Raw genomic sequence first — 21,655 nt, forward strand, 5'->3', positions numbered from 1 at the left:
CCATCTCTTTCTGTTTCCTAGTATGGCTTGTAATTTTTTGCTGATGTTTAGGCATCTGATATGTTGGTGAATTTACTCTGATGGCCAATTTCTATTATGTAGAACTGTCAAATTTCTCCCTTCAAATCTGTCAGCATTTGCTTCCTATATTTTGGGGCTCTGTTATATGCATATATAATTGTTAGGTCTTCTTATTGAATTAACCCTTTTTTCAATATATAGTGGCCTTCCTTGGCCCTCATAACAGATTTTGACTTAGACTGCTTATCCTAATATTAGTATATCTACCCCAGGTCTCTTTTGGTTACTAGTTCATGATATGTATTTTTAAACCATCATTGTACTTTCACCTACAAGACTTTTAAAATTTAATGTTAAACAGCTATAATTGAGTCTTTTCTAACCATTCTGCCAATCTCTGCCTTTTGACTGTATAGTTTAATTCATTTGCATTTAAAGTAACTACCGGCAGAACTTTCTTCTGCCATTTTCTATTTGGTCTTTGTAAGTCTAACACTTTTGGATTGCAATTCTTCCATTATTACCTACTTTCATATTTCTTTTTTAGTGCACCATTTTTAGTTGCTTCTCATTCTTTTTGTAAATATTTCTCAGGTATTTTCTTTATGGTTACCATGGGGTTTAAATATAACTTGTAAATCTAAAACAATCATGTTTGATTTGATACAATTTAACTTCAATAGCATACACATATATTGTTTCTATACCCCTTTATCCCCCACCTTTTTCTTTTTTTTTTTTTTTTTTCCTTTTTCTTATACTTGTTACAAATAATACCTTTATAATTATATTTACTAAACCATGGATTTTGACTGTTAAAAGATTTATTTAAAAAAACAACAACAGATATTGAAACATAGCTTTCAAACACGGTTCCATTTTGGTTTACAGTATGGTTTATATTTTAGACTGTACAATTTTTTAAATTTTTAGTTACCTTATGTTTTACATTATGGTTTACATTTTTTTTATTGAAGTATATCATTCATACATGAACACACATAAACAATAAGTATATAGTAAAGAGTGCAAACTTACAAAATAAACATACATAACATCACACAGGGGTCTCATACATCACCCCTCCACCAACTCTTTGCATTGGTGTGAAACATTTGTTACAAACTATGCCAGAGCATTGTCAAAATATTACTACCAACTATATTCCTTATCTTACATTTGGTGTATTTTTCCCCAAACCCATACTATTTTTTAAAATGTATTTTTGTTACAGATATTGTGAACTTGCAAAACAATCATACAGATGTGTAGATTTCCCATACAACTTGAGAACTGTGGTTAAGGGTACAAATGCAAGACAGTCCTTCTGTGCGCTAGAGAAGATGTACATCACTATTGCAGGGTGATGGGAATATGGAGAAACGTGGGAAAACTACAACTGGTGTGACCTATAGACTGTGGTTAACAGCAATATTATAATATTCTTGCATTAATGCCAAGCTATACTGTGTTGATAATAGAGGTATATGGAAAAAGTGTGCCAAATGTATGCTATGGACCATGATTGGTGGTAATAAACCATAGATTTTTAAACAATATTTATTTTATTTCTTTCTCTCTCACCCTCCTCATTGTGCTTGCTGTCTGCTCTCTGTTCATTTTCTTTTTAGGAGGCACTGGGAACTGAATGCATGTGGTAGGCAGGCACCCAGCTGCTTGAGCCACATCCACTTCCCTAAACCATGCATTTTTATTTCTATTTATGCATTTGTATTTTTGAACCTTGAGCTACCTCTGCTCTCTGCTTGTTGTGTCTCTCATTGTTTCCTTGCTGTGTCTCTTCATTTCGTCATCTTACTGCATCATCTTGTTGCATCAGCTTGCCATACCAGCCCGTCATGTCAGCTTGCTGTCTTGCTCATCTTCTTTAGGAGGCACCAGCAATCGAACCCAGGATCTCCCATGTGGTATGTGGATGTCCACCTACTTGAGCCACATGTACTTCCCTAAACTGTAGACTTTGATTTCTATTTATGCATTTGCATTTTTGAACCTGTAAGAACTAGAAAGTGGAACTGCATACCAAAAAATACAATACAAAAGTACTGGCATTTATAATTATTCATATGGTTATCTTTACCTTTAACTCCAGGTTTTAGTGTCCTTTCCTTTCAGTCTGAAGAACCCCTTTAGCAGTGCTTGTAGGGAAGGTTTAGTGATGAGAGATGCCCTCAGGTTTTCTTTTTTAATCTGGGAATATCTAATTTAATCTCTCCTTCATTTCTGAAAAACAGTCTCACTGGATATAAAATTCTTGGTTGTTGTGGTAGGTTGGAGTTAAGTACATGTTCTTAACCTTAATCCATTTCTGTGTATGAATCCACTGTAAACAGAACCTTTTTGTGAGGTTATTTTTACTTAAGCTGTAGCCAACTGAATCAGGATGGGTTTTAATCCTATTATTGGATAACTTATAGAGACGGCTATGGAGAGAAAGTCATAGGAATAAAGAAGCTGAAAGTCAGTGGAACCTAGAAAAGAAAGGAGAAGATGCTGCCATGTACATTGTCATATGACAGAAAACCCAAAGACCCCAAGGATCACTGGTAGCCAGGCACTAAACACCACAGACTTTGGGGAGAAAGCATCACCTTGCTGATGCCTTGCTTCTGGACTTTTTGTAGCCTCTAAATTGTGAGCCAACAAATTCCCATTGTATGAGTCATTGTATTTGTTTTAGGAACTGGGAAACTAATACAGTTGGCAACTCTTTTTTCTCAGCACTTAAAATAAATATTTCATCATACTACTGTCTGCCTCCATATTTTCTGATGAGAAACTGGCATTTAATTTTATTGGGATGTCCTTGTACATAACACATTGCTTTTCTCTTTCAGCTTTCAGAATTCTCTCCTTGTCCCTGGCATTTGGCAGTTTGACTACTGTGTGTCTGGGCATAGTTCTCTTTGAGTTTATTCTATTTGGAGTTTTTTGGGATTCTTGAATATGTATATCCATGTCTTTTGCTAAATTTGGAAGTTTTCTGCCATTATTTCTTTGTATATTCCTTTGTTGTGTCTTGCTGAACCAGCAGCAGGACTACCCTGAAAGAGATATGGGAAGATCCAGCCAGGTCTGCCCCAAACTAGCCTTCATCAGGGCTAGGGGAGATTCTGAAAAAAGAGACAGTAAATGCCAGGGTGTCAGTCCAAAAGCATTATTAGGGGAACTTACATATAGAGAGATGCACTACCTCACAAAGATCAGCAAGACTGGTTAGAAGTTCACTTGAGTATGTCCACACCTATGGCAATGGCTCTACAGATTATATATATGGTTGAGGGACAAAAGTGGCTAAATACCAGAGGCTTGCATGCAAATATTTGGAAAACATCTTGATATGTTTTTGTCCCCAAAACAAGACACACTCAGGGTGGACAGTCATCATGGTTACATCAGTCAAAACTCAGCATTCTTCCAAGGAGTTATGGGGAGCAAAACCTAAGGAGGGAGCATAGGCATGGTCAATCCTCAATCAGGTAGGAAATTCTATATGTATCACACATCCTTCTGCCCCTTTCTCTCTTTTTCTTCTGGGACTCTCATAACTGGTATATTGGTATGCCTGAGGGTGTCCAAAGGTCTCTTAGACTCTCTTCACTTTTTTTTCTTTAGGCTCCTCAAGCTGAACCATTTCAATTGTCTTGTCTTCAAGTTCACTGTTTGTATCTTCTTCCAGATGATGTTGAAACCATCTAGAGCATTCATTTCAGTTACTGTGGACATCAATGCCAACATTTCTGTTTGGTTCCTTTTTAAAATTTCTATATCCTTATTGAGATTCTCATATTATTCATTGCTTTCATGATATTCTTTACCTCTTTTATTGTGTTTTCCTTTATCTCACTGAGCATACTGAAGATCTTTTTTTTTTTTTAAGTCTTTGGCCAGTCACCAAAGTCTGGTCTTCTTCATTGATGGCTTCTGGAATTTTATCTTGTTCCTTTGCATGGGCTATCATTTCCTGTTTCTTTGTTTGCCTTGTAATCTTTAATTTCACACTGTGCATTTTAATATTGTAAAGTGTCAACTGTGGGATGTAGTCTCTGAGCTGTCTATTCCTTAAGATTTTACTGAGCTAGTTATATGATAGATTTCCTTGAGTGCCAGTAGCTACCAAAAACAAACAAATCAGTGCAAAAAACACCTTTCACCTTTTCAAATTGGCTTGGCCATTGACTGGTGCTCTTCTTCAGAGTTTACCACTCCTATGAAGATCAGCTCAAAACTAAAGTGAAGTGTAGGGTCCTCTCCATCTATTTCAAGCCTGCATCTTGCCCTAGGTTTGTGCTCACTTATGGCCTTAGGAATTCCCCCCATTTGCAAGAATTCAAATGCCACTTCTTTTCTCTTTGAAATAAGACTTTCTCTCTTCTTGTGCTCTATTGTTTGTCTTAAAGCAGTTAATCCTTTTCCCCAAGCTGCTTTCACTTAGTTGTGTCTTATACTGCTTTATCTATCTGCAAGTTGCTTCTGACTGCGGAGCAAGTTCTAGGAAGTGGTGCCAGAGACAAGTTTCCTGGTTCAGTATTTCAGGATGCCATTCAATAGATTGGCACCAACATCCATGCACTCCTCTGGGAAAAGGGTAGAATGCCATTTTAGCCCATAGGTACAGGGACTGAACTCTAGGTTCAAATCTCAACTCTGCCCCTCATATATGACTTTGGGCAAGTAATTTAACCTCCCTATGTCTCAGTTTCCATCCATGCTTAAAATGATGATGGCCTCATGGGATTGTTGGGACTATTAAGTAAATACATTAATATACAAAACACCTGGAAGAGTACCTGACCAAAATAAGCATGATATACATTTTAGTCATTCTAATTAGTTGTTTGCAGTATTGTGAAGATGAGACCCAATTGACAAATCCAAATAATATGAGTATCTATGGGAGATGAATGTGATGGGGAAAGTATGTGAAACAATGAGGTGATGGCAGGACATTTGTTTCTAGAATTTCAAAACAATGTATTTTATTAATTTTCCATTTAGATATTTGTAATACACATGCATACACAGGAAATCTCAAAAGTATTTAGAGAGTACCTTTATGATTTTATATTAAATGTTAAAAATTTTATCTTTAGTTTCACAACATCCTGTATTTTAATATTTCAAAATAAAATCCATTATATCAAAATCTTATGCATTTTAAAAATTGTAAAAACCATGATTCAAGTAAAAAATTTAGTGCTTGAGACTTGGTGAGTAAATATGATTTCATTTATCTATGAAGAATTTACTCTGTTCCCTTCTGGCTTTTTCAAGACTTTCAAAAGTGATCATTCCTCCTGGCAGCTGCAGCTTACTTTTCTCTGTTTCCAATATATTCTCTGCTTCACCTTAAATAAAGTACAGAAACATGGAGGGTGACAAAGAGTTCATCAGTGTATTGTGAAGAAGCCTGATTGCTATATTCCAGTGACAATTAGAACTCTGAGTGGAGGCATGTCTGCAAGTCTCACAAGGAAACATTGCATCCAACTACCTTGGGAGAACCGATGTACCTCCTAAAGGAAGTTAAGTGATGAATTCTTAGGACTCAGAAAGACAAATCAGGTACCAAAGATTTTATTTAACAGAAGACAGTATTTTAAAATATAGGAGAGAAAGAACAAGAACATAGGTAACTTTTTTCTTTGGAAAAAAGTCAAGATGACCAGTATTAGTTGTATTTGCAGAGGCTTAGTGTGGGAGAACCACACATAGTCCTTCCTTTTGGCCCTTAATATATCCTAAGGGGCATGAGAGAAAATAAAATCTCCTAAAATTTCTAAATTTTCAGGAAAGCTAAGCTTTCACCAGAAACCACTTATAAATGTCTCCAATAATATTAAATGTTCTTCAGTCTGTATAATACACAATACACACAGACACATATTTTAATAAATATTCCTTTTCTAGGCAACAGCTTGATAATACAATATTTTCTTGGGACCAGTGACTTTTGCCAATTTTTATTGTTGAAGACTAATTAGCACAATTTTAAGAAAATTATATTATAATACATTTTATTGGCATTCATCAACCTGCTTAGGGAATGAAGGCAAATGTTTACTGAAAGTACTTCTCTTTTAGAATATTATTCATTTGTACTCTAAATCCAACAAGGCATTATAAGAAGAGTTCAACCATCTGCAAGCATCTTTTATGCTTTAGTCTTAAAAACTGAGTAAAAATACTTACAAAATTTCATATAATTAGGCCATTTGTGACAGTTTGAAGCTGGGCAGACCCCAGAAGATCATGTCCTTAGAGTTAATCCATTCCCATGCTTGTAAGCCTATTGTAGGAGGGGCATTTTGATTAAATTACTTCAGTTTAGGGCCTTTAATTAGATTGTGTGATCCAGGGTGGGTCTTAATCCTTTTATTGGAGTCCTTTATAAATGGAAGAAATATGCACAGACACAGAGAAAAACTCCTAGAAGCATAGAGAAGGCCCTAGGAGCCAGAAGCTGAAATCATTGGAACACAGAAGCTGAAGGAGGCCACTGAAGCCAGAGCTGAAAGCAATAAGGCCCAGAGGAGAGGGAAGAAGAGGGGAGAAAAGGGTAGAAAAGGGAAGAGACAAGCAGATGCTGCCATGTGCCTAATCGTCCACAGCTGTAGCTTAGGGAGAAAGCATGTCCTGATGATGCCTTGATTTAGACACTTCACCCTTAGAAGTGAAAGCTTATAAGTTAACAAATCCCCATTTGAAAAGCTAACTAATTTCTTATATATTGCCTTGGAAGTCTTTAGCAAACTAAAACACCTTTAATGACAGTGTAGCAGTTTGATATAATTGATGAATTCCAAAAAGAAATATTGGATTATGCTTGTAATCTGATCTGTACCTGGTCATGACTGAGTTATGATTAGGGCGTTGAGTCCCACCCATCAAGTGTTTGGGGACTCACAGATAAAAGGCATGGCAGGTAGTGGACTTGGCCTAGTGGTTAGGGTGTCCGCCTACCACATGAGAAGTCTGCAGTTCAAACCCTGGACCTCCTTGACCCGTGTGCAGCTGGCCCATGCGCAGTTCTGATGCGCACAAGGATGCCGTGTCACTCAGGGGTGTCCCCGCGTAGGGGAGCCCCATGTGCAAGGAGTGCGCCCCGTAAGGAGAGCCGCCCAGTGTGAAAGAAAGTGCAGCCTGCCCAGAAATGGTGCCACACACATGCAGAGCTGACACAACAAAGATGACGCAACAAAAAGAAACACAGATTCCCGTACCGCTGACAACAGAAGCGGACAAAGAAGATGCAGCAAACAGACACAGAGAACAGACAACAGGGTGGGGGGAGGAAGGGGAGAGAAATAAATAAATAAATAAATAAATCTTAAAAATAAAAAATAAAAGGCATGGCAAAGGACAGAGTTGGGGGCTTATAATGTTGGAGTTTTGATTTTGGAGTTTGATGCTGAAGACTTAAGCTGAAGCCCTGGGAAGTCAGCATGCAGAGGAAAGAGAAGCCAGCCCCAGGAAGGAAGGAATCTTGAAGCCAGAGTAAAGCAAGCCCCAGGAACGTAGGAACCTAGGAAGCCTGAACCGTTGCAGACTTCGGCAGCCATCTTGCTCCAGATAGACTGGTGAGGGAAGTAACGTATGCTTTATGGCCTGGCATCTGTAAGCTCCTACCCCAAATAAATACCCTTTATAAAAACCAACCAATTTCTGGTATTTTGCATCAGCACCTCTTTGGCTGACTAATAGACAGAGTAGATGTTTTCCATGTGAGAGCACCTAACATATGGTAGATACTGAGTATGTGTTATAGAATAGCTAATGATAAACTGCCAAAAATACAAACAGGGATTGTATATTATGAAGTTATCCCTATTTAACAGTTAGAAAATTTACCTAGCTTTCTAATGAGGTATGTTTCTTGACATATTCTAAAGTGTTATTTTCTTTACATAAAATTCCAATAGTGGGAAACGGACTTGGCTCAATGGATAGGGCACCCGCCTACTACATGGGAGGTCCATGGTTCAAGCCCCAGGTCTCCTTGACCTGCGTGGAGCTGGCCCATGTGCAGTGCTGATGCATGCAAGGAGTGCCGTGCCACGCAGGGGTGTACCCCGTGTAGGGGAGCCCCACGCGCAAGGAGTGCGCCCCATAAGGTGAACCGCCCAGCGCAAAAGAAAGTGCATCCTGCCCAGGAATGGCGCCGCCCACACACGGAGAGCTGACGCAGCAAGATGATGCAACAACAAGAAACACAGATTCCCAAAGCTGCTGATAAGGATAGAAGTGGTCACAGAAGAACATACAGCAAATGGACACAGAGAGCAGACAACTGGGGATGGGGGGAGAGGGGAAAGAAATAAAAAATAAATCTTAAAAAAAAAAAAATTCCCATAGCATGCCTTGAAAGTTGAAAATGTTATATTCCATAAACTCAGATGCTCTTGTACTAAAATTACTTTCCAAAAATACAAAGAAAACTTTCCTAGAAAATAAAACTTGCTCTCTATTAGGAATGTGATGAAGGCAAGGTGTGTAATAGGGTTGACATTTCTTTATATTACATGTTAATTTTTATGAGCCACAGAGAATCTTCATCTCCATATAAACAATGAAACATATCAATGAATTCTTAAGCAGATGAGTAATGTGAAACTGAACAGATCATTGTAAATCAGTTATGTACAGTAATTTTTCAGCTGAAAATGGGTTTGTACTCCAAAAGTTAATTTGTAGATTGGTGTAGATAATGCTGCAAATCAACTTCTAGGCCATCAACAATAAAATGCTGATTTGCCCACAATGTTGCTAAACTTAGATACCAGTAACAATTGACCCCATGGACATTTAGCATAGTTTCTAAAATGGAAATGCATTTCCATTTTAAAGTATGTGCCTAGGCTCAAGAATGAGATGCCTTACTCCAGAATCCCAGTACCTAGAGAGTTGTCTGTACCTCTTCTTCCTTTCCCATACCAAACCAGTTCCCACAGGGCTTCTGAGATAATGATGCGTCCATAACTAAGACAGCATCGTTCCCATTATGCTGCGGGTTGAAGGCTCAAGAAGTAGGAATATAGGGAGCCTTGTAGGGAAATGGTAGGAATTTGGGGGACATGGATATCCTAGACTAATGAGTCACTCCAGCCCTGTAGGACAGGAATGACTTCTGTGACAGCAGCTCCATGTTCCAGGGCAATACGAGTTAGGGTTCTGTGAGAGCAGTGGTATGCTGGTGAATGTTTAACAACCAGCTCTCTGAAAAATAAGTACATATGCTTATTATGTATATAATTTTATTGTAAATTTTACTGATTAGAACAGCACACAATTTACAAAAAATTAAATGTACAATATTGTCTGTGATAAATTCCATATAGTAATAGTAATACTTTCACTGATTTTTGCTAAACTCTTTGTATCTGAAGCCAACCTATCACTGCAGTTGATGGAGGATTATTACAATATGAATGACAGTTGATATTTTCATTAATGTTAATGAGTAGGACAAAAGTGAAAATATTATAAAAGTATTTTCTCCATTTTTTTGTGCTGTTCACAATATAATTGCTATAGGCACTATGTACTTTCAAGTTTAATTTGCATTATTAATGTATTCTTCATCCCTTCTTAGGTCTAGACTATGTGTTAGTAAACTTTCTTAAGTGCCAAATAGTGAATATTTTAGACTTGCCAGATCTTGGGTCTCTATTGTAATGTCTCACCCCACCATCACTGTAATGTGAAAGCAGCTATACACAATACATAAACGAATGGACATGACTGTATTCCAATAAAACTTTGTTTTCAAAAACAGGCAACTGTCCTGCTGGCCACAGTTTGTTGAACCCTGGTTTAGACAATCAAAAAACCATAATCAAGTCCTAATTTGTAGCACCTGCAGATTTTCATGGTGTAAATACTCCCGCCATGACCACTTCCAAGCTACCAAAAGGACATCTGTGAAGGTGGAGCTGCATCTGTATTTTATTGCATCTGTATTTCTGCCAGATAGATACAATATTTGTAAACAGCCTGAGTGCAGATAATAGTAAAATAATTACAAACCGTTGAGTTTTGAATATTTAATACCTTTGTTTTTGTTCTGTTTTTAAAGAAATGCTTTATTTACTACATCCTAAGAATGTATTGTAAATGAAGCAAGATCTAAATGTAAAAGCTTTTCAAATAACAAAGCAGTTAAAAATAACTAAGCTACTAGCAAGTTTGAAAACAGGGAACTCTAAAATTTTTACTTAAACATTTATGTAGTTTGCTCTTAACCCTAAATAAAAAGAAATATTTCACATTTCAAGTTATAAATTTACCTTTGTAGTGTACATTAAATGGTTTTGAAACAAAAGAAACAGACAGACCAAGAGAGGAGTTTCACTGATAACTTAACTGGCTATGTCACCAACAGTTTCTTTTAGTTTGGTAGTTGCCATGTTAAGATAGCATCTTTATTTTTAAAATAATTTAATACTATTATTTTTATTATTTAATTGTAGGTTTATATAACTTAATTTTAAAGAATGACTGTTTAAAAACCAGCTTCCAAAATTCCTGAAAATGTAACAATCAGTTCTCACGAGCGGATATGAACTGGTTTCAGCATACTTCAGTGTGAAAGGGAGCAGAAATGTTGACCATTGCAAGGCTCAGAGAAGAGGATTTTCTCAGACTTTCCTTAAGTCAAGGGGTCATAATGATTCAGAAAATATGAATCCTGGTTTATTTTAGACCTACCTTTCATTCTTTGTAGAAGGGTTCCATAGCCCAAGTCACACTGGTAGGTAAATATAAAGCCTAATGGAACGATAGGGAAGAGGATGGCTGGTTTCTTCTTTTTTATCGCTCTGTTTCAAGAACAAAAAGAAACCAATATGAAGAAACAATCTGTAAATACATATCTCTATAGTCAATTAAAAAACATGTGCCTGTGTTTTGGAAGAGTGTCTCCATTTCAAAATTACTTAATACACTTGAGTTTTCTATAGAGACAGGATTCCTTAGCAATAACCCCTACCAGGTTCTGTACTTCTCAAGGGCAAGGTCTATGACTTGTTCATCTTTATTTGGCTTTGAGACTCAGATTCCTAGTATTTAAACTGGGCACTGATTGATATCTACCCTCTCTGAGACTGTGGAGATAACCTTGTTGAGGCCACCCCTATGTTGGTGTCAAGACAGTCATCTCCCTAACTTAAAAGAAGGGAGAAAAGGACAAAAAAGTCTAAGAAACTAAAGGCAGAATTAAATATTACTATCCTGGTTCTACAGAGTTATCTCAGAAGACTGAGCTATCAGAGGTTATTTTGTTTGGACCAAACACTACTATTTAGACCATATGCTATCTTGGCCAATTTAATAAACATATGACAATGGCAAAGACAAAAGGAAGTAAATTATTTAAGAAAAATTTAAAATAAATAGCTAACATACCCAGCTGTTAAAGAGATGGCTGCCATACCAAAGAAAGTCCCAAAATATTTGAGAAATTCCCGAGACCAAGCAATCTGCATGGCTATTTGTCTTTCCCTCATTTCATTCTGCATCATTAGCTGCCTTTCCAGCTGAAGACAGAAGAACAAACAAAGTGTGGTTACTCATCTTTTGAGTCTAGGCACATAGTTAATAATCTGCTTACCTTTCCAGTGGATTTTCATTCTTCCATTGCTTTGATTCATTATTTTTTAAAAAACCTTAATAAACTGACTAAAGTCCCTTTTGACAGTTATTCCCAAGGGCTACAAGTCATTAAGTTACCTCTTTTTTCTTTATTTTTTAAAATTTGTATATATTTTCTTTAATTGAGTTACTTTGACATGTGAAAACTAAATTTGCTCTCACTAGTAGGAACTAAGGCTCATTTTGTATTGAATTAGTGAGTAAAATGTAACTTGAGTTTTTGCACACGATTATTTAGCATGTGAAATTCATTCTTGCTACATTGTTTATTCAAAAAATTTATATGATAGCTCATAATATTCCCAAAAGTGATATAGGTACAGGAATTAACTATTTATCTCGTTACGAAAAGGGAAGTGGATCCACTCAAGACAGAGACAAGCCCAAGATCAGTGGTTTTGAGCCTTGGCTACAGACTGATCACCTGAAGAGCTTTTAAAAAAAAGTCCTGATGCAAGCCTTCCTTCTGAGGAAGATGATGAAGTAAGGAATTCCAGGACTCAGTTCTTCCACCAAAACAACTAATAAATAGACAAGAACTGTCTGAAATAACTATTTGGAAACTCCAGAGGCCAGAAGAACACTGTACAACATCCAGGGAAGGGCAGGAGGAAGAGGATGATAACCAGGTAAAAAACTGTAAATTGTTCTCTCTGTGCCATGAATACCAGCACCCATCATGAGAGGCCACCACAATGTCCAGTCCCTGGCTAAGGGTGGTAACATGAAGGGACATAAAAGTCCTCTTCTGTAAGAACAGGGTGAGCACAGCTGATCACTGATCATGGCTTTTTTTCCCTCCCCCTCCCCTTCCCCCACCTGCTGTTTTTGCTGTCTGTGTCCATTCACTGTATGCTCTTCTGTATCTATTTCTCTTTTTGTCTTCTTGTCTTTCTCCTCTAGAATTCACCGGGATTCAGTCCTAGGGACATCTGATGTGAAGAGAGCTTCCCTGTCAATTGCACCATCTCAGTTTCTGGTCTCTGCTGTGCCTCATCTTGACTCTCCCTTTCATCTCTCTTTTGTTGCATCATCATCTTGCTGCATGACTCACTTGTGCAGGCACTGTCTCACCACGCAGGCACTGACTCGCCACACAGGCACTTGCTCATGGTGTGGGCACTGGCTCGCCATGCAGGCACTTGGATCATTAAGCAGGCATTTGGCTGGCTACACAGGCACTCGCATGGGCACTTGGCTCACCATGTGGGCACTTGGCTAACCATGTGGATATCTACATGAGTACTGGCTTGTCACACAGGCACACTTTCTCTTCTTTTTCACCAGGAGGCCCTGGGGATTGAGACAGTGTCCTACAATATGGTAGGTGGAGGCCTTATCACTTAAGCCACATACACTTCCCTGATCATGGCTTTTGATTTGCAAATTCAGATCACTTGGTCCTGGCTCTGAAGGCAGCTATTTTTTTCAAACCACCCTGAAAAAAGGCAGCAGGGGCCAGTGTTTCAACCCTGCCCCAGACAAAGGCGGTGGCAGCCATTGTTTCAACCCTTCCTGGGCAGGGGTGGAGGCAGTGGAGTTTAAAGATGCAGGGCTTCCTCAAGGTTATGGGGGAAAATTAGCTGAAGGGTTATATTATCTAGGCAGGCAAGGAAAGCTCAGCTTTGGGAAGCTATTGAAAAGTTTTTGGCATCCTTCCTGCCACCCTTCCAGAGGGCACTTTAGAGACAATCTGTTCCCCCTTTGTGGGTCCTTGGCTCTATTTTGGGTAGGAAAGGCGGACTTGGGAAAGTCCTTTCTAGGGTGACCCTCCTCCCAGAATTTGTCCTCAGAAAAGCTGCATGAGACAACAAAAGGAGTATTAAAAAACTATAGAGATGGATAGTCTAGGACAAAGGCCTGCCAGCTTATGATACCAGGGAGAGGGAGGTTTGTCCCCTGGAAAAAAGAGGGGGCAAATAAACTCCTATAAACAGGAACAAGCAAAAGCCCAGGATAAGACATGGGTCCAGAAAGTAAAGAAAAACCCTGCACAGTGCATATACCTTGGTCAGACCTTCCTAACAGAAGAGATGCAGCTGAAAAGAATCGTTGTCTTATCACTAGCCAGTTACAAATCCAGGAAACAGACATCTCAGGTTGTAAATCCCAGAGTTAACATTTTGCAATATTAAAATGCACAGTATGGAAAAAACACAAGACAAAGAAACAAGAAATGTGGGCCAAACCAGAGGAAAAGGATAAAAATACAGAATGCACCAATGAAAATGATGAGAATGAGGACATACCAAACAAAGCCTTTAAAAAATGATGTTTAAAATGCTCAAGGAGATGAAGAAAAGAATGACAGGATACCAGGGAAACAATGAATGAATAATATGAGAGTCTAAGGAAAGAGAAATTTTTAAAGGAACCAAACAGAACTACTGGAGTTGAAGAACACAATAACTGAAAAGAAAAATGCCCAGGAGGGTTTCAAGAACATTATGGAGCTGAGAGAAGAAAGAATCAGTGAACTTAAAGACAAGACATTTGAAATGAGCCAGGCTGAGGAATATAAAGAAAAAAGATTTAATAACAGTAAAAATAGCCTAAGACAGCTATGGGACACCATCAGGCACACAAATATATGCAATAAAGGAATCTTGGAAAGAGAAGAGAAAGGGGTGGAAGGAAGAGTCAAATAATGACAGAATATGTCTCAAACTTGGCAAAAGGTGTGCATATGCACATCCAAGAAGCTTAGTGACCACTAAACAGGAGATACACAAAGAAAAAAATACCCTGTCATATATGATTACACTATTAAGAAGAAAAGACAGGGAGAAAGTCCAGAAAGTTGCAAGTGAAAAGCAATACGTTACATACAAGGGAATCCTAATAATATTGAGTGCCAACTTCTCATCAGAAACCATGGAGGCAAATAAGAAATGGGTTGAAATAGCTGAAGTGCTGAAGGAAAACAAAATGTCAGCCAAGAATTTTACATCCAGTGAGAATCTCTTTCAAAAGTGAGGGAGAGGGAAGCAGATTTGGCTCAGCTGATAGAGCATCTGCCTACCACATAGGAGGTCCAGGATTCAAACCCAGGGCCTCCTGATCCATGTGGTGAGCTGGCCCACATGCAGTGCTGATGCATGCAAGGAGTGCCATGCCATGCAGGGTTGTCCCCCGCATAGGGGGGGACATATTTTATATTTTAAAAATATAAAAAAATATATATCTAAAAACATATATTTTTTAAAATGTGAGGGAGAGATTAAGACATTCACAGATAAACAAAATCTGAGGGAGCACTTCACCAGTAGACCTACCCTATCAACAATGCTAAAGGGAGTTCTTCAGACTGAAATGAAAGGACACTAAATAGTGATTCAAAGCAGAATAAAAAAATAAAGACCACTGGTAAAAGTAACCATGTGTGTAATTATGATTGTCAGTATTACTGTATTGTACTGTTTGGCATGTAACTTCCATTTCTTACTTACTACAGGTGTTAAAATGCAAATGCATAAAAAGTGATGAAAAAAATCTATATTTTTGGACATACAATGTATAAAGATATAAGTGGTAACAAGTACCCAGAAAATGGTGTTGGGACAGATGGGTAGAGGAAAGGTATATGTGCATGCTACTGAAGTTAAGTTGGTACCAAACAAAACATAATTATGACATATTTGGGATGTGAAAATTTAATCCTTTGGTAACCAAAATGAAAACAGATGAAAAACATATCTGGATAGAAATAAGACAGCACTCAAAAGCTTACAACACAAGAAAGCAAATAAATATAAAGAAGGCTTTAATGGAAGTAAGGGACAAAAATGGTATAAGACTTACAAAGGTTAAGTAGCAAAATGACAGAAGAAAGACTTCTATTATCAGCAGTGACTTTAAATGTATTAAACTCCCCATTCAAAAGTAGAGATTGGCTATTGTACAGTCTAAGAAACCACTGTCTAACACAAGGCCTTGAACATGCTTCCCTATGTTTTCTTCTAGGAGCTTGATAGTTTCAGTTTTTATATTTCGGCCTTTGATCCATTTTGAGTTGATTTTTATATATATGGCGTGAAGAAGGGGTCCTTTTTTTTTTTTGCAAATGGAGGTCCAGTTTTCCTAGTAGTAGTCTCTGCCACCTTATCAAAATTCAGCTGGCCATTTAAATGTGAGGGTTGATGTCTGAGCTTGTCTGTCCTTATGTTAATACCTTGTGTTTTTTTTGTCTTCATTTATTTATTTATTTATTTTTTAAAAAGATTTATTTATTTATTTAATTTCCCCCCCTCCCCTGGTTGTCTGTTCTTGGTGTCTATTTGCTGCATCTTGTTTCTTTGTCGCTTCTGTTGTCGTCAGCGGCACGGGAAGTGTGAGCGGCGCCATTCCTGGGCAGGCTGCTCTTTCTTTTCACGCTGGGCGGCTTTCCTCACGGGCGCACTCCTTGCGCATGGGGCTCCCCCACGCGGGGGACACCCTTGCGTGGCAAGGCACTCCTTGCGCGCATCAGCACTGTGCATGGCCAGCTCCACACGGGTCAAGGAGGCCCGGGGTTTGAACCGCGGACCTCCCATATGGTAGACGGACGCCCTAACCACTGGGCCAAAGTCCGTTTCCCTTCATTTATTTTTTTAATGTTACATTCAAACAATATGAGGTCCCCATATACCCCTCACCCCCTTACCCAACACCTCCCCCCATAACAACAACCTCCTCCCTCATCATGAGACATTCTTTGCACTTGGTGAATACATCTCTGAGCGCTGCTGTACCTCATGGTCAATGGTCCACACCATAGCCCACATTCTCCCACAGTCCACCCAGTGGGCCATGGGAGGACATACAATGTTCAGTAACTGTCCCTGCAGCACCACCCAGGACAACTCCAAACCCCAAAAATTACCCCACATCACATCTCTTCCTCCCACTCCCTACCCTCAGCAGCCACCATGGCCACTTTCTCCACACCAATGCCACATTTTCTTCGATTACTAATCACAATAGTTCATGAATAGAATATCAGTAAGTCCACTCTAATCCATACTCTATTCCTCTATCCTGTGGACCTTAGAATGGTTGTGTCCACTCCACATCCATATCAAGAGGGGGCTTAGAGTCCACATGGATGATGGATGCAATTCTCCTGCTTTCAGTTGTAGGCACTGTTGGCTCCCTGGTGTGGTGGTTGACCTTCTTCACCTCCATGTTAGCTGAGTAGGGTAAGTCCAATAAACCAGAGTGCAGGAGTTGCAAGTCTGTTGAGGCTGAGGGCCTGGCTATCACATGGTCAGTCCATAGATTCAGGTCCCCTGGGTATACAATAAACCCCAGCACCAACTACAGATCCGGTAAAAGTAACAGGAGAGGCTTGTGGACAAAGATCACATCTGTGTCCAGCTCCATCACATAGAAACACAAACTCCAAAGTAGGGCCAACTGACATGGCACTGAACTCCATCTGACATGACCATAGAACCTGTGGGTCGCTGTAGCCCTCAGAAAAACCAATACCTGGGGTTGTATCTACTTGATCTGTAGTACCCTTATTGTTTTGATTACTGTGGTTTTGTAATAAGTTTTAAGGTTGAAAAGTGTGAATCCATCAACTTCTTTCTTTGCTGAGATGGCTTTGGCTATTTGGGGTCCTTATACTCTATATAATTTTGATTCCTGGCTTCTGCAAAGAAAGTTGTTGGAATTTTTGATTAGAATTGTACTGAATGTATAAGTTGCTTTGGGCAATATTGACATCTTGACAATATTTATTTAATCTTCCAATCCAGGAACACCGAATATCCTTCATTTTATTTAGGTCTTCTTTTTCTTCTTTAATTTCTTTTAGCAACGTTTTGTAGTTTTCTGTGTACTAGCCCTTTACATCCTTGGTTAGATTTATATTTGTTTCTTTTAGTTGCTGTTATTAACGGAATTGGAAGTTTTGCTAGCGCAATGAGGCAAGAAAAGAAATAAAAGGCATCCAAATGAAAGGAAGAAGTAGAACTTTCCCTATTGGCAGATGATATGACATATGTAAAATCCTAAAAATTCCAGAAAAAGCTCCTAGACTTGATAAATGAATTCAGTAAAGTGACAGGTGTAAGATCAACACCCCTGGGAAGCGGACGTGGCTCAACTGATAGAGCGTCTGCCTACTATACGGGAGGACCCAGGGTTCAAGACCCAGGGCCTCTTAACCCAAGTGGTACACTGGCCCATGCACAGAGCAGCTGCACACAAGGAGTGCCGTGCCATGCAGGGGTGCCCCCACATGGGGGTGCCCCATGTGCAAGGAGTGTGCCCTGCAAGGACAGCCATCCCATGTGAAAAAAGCACAGCCTGCCCAGGAGTGGTGTCATACACACAGAGAGCTGATGCAGTAAGATGACGCAACAAAAAAGAGACGCAGTTTCCTGGTGCTGCCGAGGATGCAAGGGGCACAGAAGAACACACAGCAAATGGACACAGAGCAGATGGGTGGGGGGGGGGGGAATAAATAAAAATAAATCTTAAAAAAAAAAAAAAAGATCAACGCCCCAAAATCAGTAGTGTTTCTATTTACAGGCAATTAACAATTAGAAGAAGACATCAAGAAAAAATTCCATTCATAATAGCAACTAAAAGAATCAAATATCTAGAAATAAATCTAAACAAGGTTGTAAAGGATTTATACACATTAAACTAAAAAACATTGCTCTAGACATTAAAGAAGACTTAAAAAGAAATGAAGTCCTGATCCATGTGATGACATGAATGAATTCTGAAGAAATCATGTTGAGTGAAATATGACAGATATAAAGGACAAATATTGTATGATAGCACTGATTTGAAATAATTAGAATAAGTAAACTCATAGATCAGAATCTGGAATATAGGTTACCAGAGGATGGGGTGCCAATAAGAAATGGGAAATTGAGGCTTAAATTATACAGGGTTCCTCTTTGGAATGATGCAAGTGTTTTGATAATGGATGGTGGTGTTGATAGCACAACATTGTGAACACAATTAACAGCACCAAAATATATATCTAAATATGATTAAAAGACAAATGTTAGATTGCATACATGGTAACAGAATAAAAAAAAATTTTTAAATCCATCGATTTTTTAAACCTCAGTTTAACCATGAATATCAATTAAAAATACAACTATAAAAAGGAGCTATCGTCATTGTAACAAATGTTCCACATCAATGCAAGGTGTTAATAGGGTGATACATAGTAATCCTGTATTTTATGCATGATTTTTCTGTAAACCCACAACTTCTCTAATAAAGGAAAAAAGTCCTGATGTGTAGTCTTATTCCCAAGACCAATTAAATCAGCATCTCTTGGAGATGGGATTAGGCACCCACAGTTTTTAAAGCTTCCAGGTGATTCTAGTGTAGTGCCAGGGTGTAAACAACTGCCTGAGATGCAAGAACTCAAAACCTAGCTTTTTTCCCCACCAAAGATCAAGTTGAGATATCAGTCTGAAAACAGAATCTCTAGGAACTCTTACAGTATTGTCAACAAAAAGGCTTTTTAAAGGGGAGGAACTAATCTATAGGGTATTCTAGTGAATGATACATGCCACTCCACATTTGTCAAAACCTATATGTACTTAGAGCACACATATGCTAATTTAAAAAATCAACTAGGAGGGTCAGGGTAACCACAGGTTGGAATGTAGACTGTGACCAAAAAAAAAAAAAAACTAATCATATCACAAATGCATGACATTTGGGGGGTGGGGTGGGGGGAAAAGGTGCTGACCTAAGTAACTTTGGAAAATGGTATTTTAACAGAAAACTGTAAGATGAAAGACAAAAGGAACTTTATATAAATACTGTACTCTAGTTGATAAAGTTTTTCTCACAGAGGTATAGTTTAACAATTCCAAATCTGCTTTACATGTACACTGGGGTTGAACAAATAGGTAAATGGATGGCAGATGTTGAGAGCCAGGTTTCTTACTATTGGACAGGGAGTTTACAAATGAGCAAGAGTGTCATGGAAAGACTAGAATCAACTATGTGGCACTGATTAGAGTCAGTGACATAAGTATGAAAACTCATGCTTACCTTCTTATAGGAACAGATGGGAACATAAAGAAAAACTTACAAATATGTGTATACATGGTTTAGTGTACATCCATATATTTCCTGCGCAGTAAGAATTCTTAAAGGTAATGGTGCATCTGAACCATCAAGCACACCTTGCAACCAGATCTCGATTTCTAATACCATCCTCCAATAAAGGAACCATGATTCCTTGGAGAAATGGCTGAATCTAAGTCAATATATAAAACTGAGCCTGGAGCAACTTGTAGTGCCACAAATAAAGCTTTCAAACAATAAAAACACCCAAAATGATGTGACATGTCAAAGGGACACAGGAGTGAACCTGAAAGAACTCCCAATGGCCAAAGTTGGAATAATTTGAGCAGCAAAATAAATAACATATTGAATTATTATACAAGGTATAAAATAAACATCCATGAATCCATACTGAAATATAGATCAATGGGGAAGAGACAAATCTGTACAGAAGAATTACAAAGCATTTATGTAGATACTCCCCCTTTTCAAAGAGGGAGAGCATAACCCTTCATCTCTTCATTGTGGACTGTACTTAGTAACATGTTTTCAAAGGGGAGATTATGAAATGGTAGAGGTAGAGAAACCTGACAAACACTTTCTTAACTAAGCAATCAAGGTTAACTTCATCAGCAATGAGACATGTTGATATTCATGTACCCTTGATATAATGGGATGAGAAGAACACTTCACCTCTGTAGTCTTCTACCCAAAAAAATCATAGTCCCAAGCTAACCATATGACATCCAAATTGAGGGACGTTCTACAAGATATCTGACCAGTACTCTAAACTGTTAAGGTCATTAAAAACAAAGAACGTCGCAGAAACAGGAGGCTAAGAAGGCAAGAAAACTAAATGTAATGTGTTATTCAGGATAGGATTCTCAGACAGAAAAAGGACATTAGGGTAAAAATTAATGAAATCTGAATAAAGTATGGAATTTTAAAAATAGCAGTGTACTAATATTGCTTTCTTAGTTGCGACGAAAGTGCCCAGGTAATGTAAGATGTTAATAACAGAATATATTGAGTGTAGGCTATTCAAGAGCTTTGTATTATCTTGCAATTTATCTGTAAATCTAAACTGTTATAAAATTTAAGTTGATTTTTATAAAATGGTTGGGAACAAATCTAATATTCTGGGTCTCTATTCCCCTACTAATAAGAATAGATGCAAATTTCTCTGTCCATCATGAAGTAATTATAAAAATCAACAAGATTGTATGTCTACAATAAACCCAAGTCTAGAGTTAAAAAAAATAATAATCCATACAGCCACTATCCATGGGTAATGAAGGATATCACTGAGCTGTAATGTTAATTATTAGTTAAAACTTCGTCACCCCATACTTAATAAAATTGTGTTTCAAGTCACAGTTCTGGATCTAGATATATTTTAAAAATCAAATTAATTAAGAAACTTTATCGCCATTTTCAATAGTCCTAAAAGGATAATCATATTAATGCAATTATCAATTTACCAAATACAGACATCCTTTAACTAAAAGTACTTTAATTTTCACCCTTCTTTCCAAAATATTGATATTAATAACAATAAGTAAGAGCAAAAGACATTGTGTATATAAGGTTCCCTTAAATTTTTAATCCAAATCATAAATACATAATCCTTTATCCTATTCTGGAAGAATTTTACAGAACTCTTTACAGTGACAACTTTATTTTTTGATATTTTTTTTTGATATTGCTTGATAGAGCAATTTGAAATTAAAATGTTTCCAATTATGATTTCAGACTGATTCTCTTACAGACTTACCTGATGCTAGTTTAACAATTGAGGACCACAATTAATTTTAAAGGAAACACAATAAAAGGGAGCTAGCTTATTAAAAATAATTGCACATTCTAACCACCTTCATAAAATGGTTACATATGCTCTTAACTGTGGATTTTCATTTTTCAAGTGCTTTATTTA

General features: G+C 37.9%; 1 protein-coding gene across 2 annotated transcripts in view; it reads right to left on the reverse strand.

Moving 5' to 3' along the window:
• Positions 1 to 827: 827 nt before the first annotated feature.
• Positions 828 to 21,655, reverse strand: part of PLGRKT (plasminogen receptor with a C-terminal lysine) — a 65,770-nt gene continuing 44,942 nt past the window's right edge. For both annotated transcript variants that reach the window (XM_004457397.5, XM_058301815.2), the window contains exons 3-5: positions 11,446 to 11,576; positions 10,750 to 10,859; positions 828 to 5,390 (exon numbers count right to left, since the gene is read on the reverse strand). In XM_004457397.5, the coding sequence (XP_004457454.1) occupies positions 5,269 to 5,390; positions 10,750 to 10,859; positions 11,446 to 11,576 (363 nt within the window). In that variant the 3' untranslated portion in view covers positions 828 to 5,268. The remainder of the gene's footprint in view (positions 5,391 to 10,749; positions 10,860 to 11,445; positions 11,577 to 21,655) is intronic.

This window comes from Dasypus novemcinctus, chromosome 8, assembly GCF_030445035.2.
Source record: "Dasypus novemcinctus isolate mDasNov1 chromosome 8, mDasNov1.1.hap2, whole genome shotgun sequence".
Taxonomy (NCBI): Eukaryota; Metazoa; Chordata; class Mammalia; order Cingulata; family Dasypodidae; genus Dasypus; species Dasypus novemcinctus.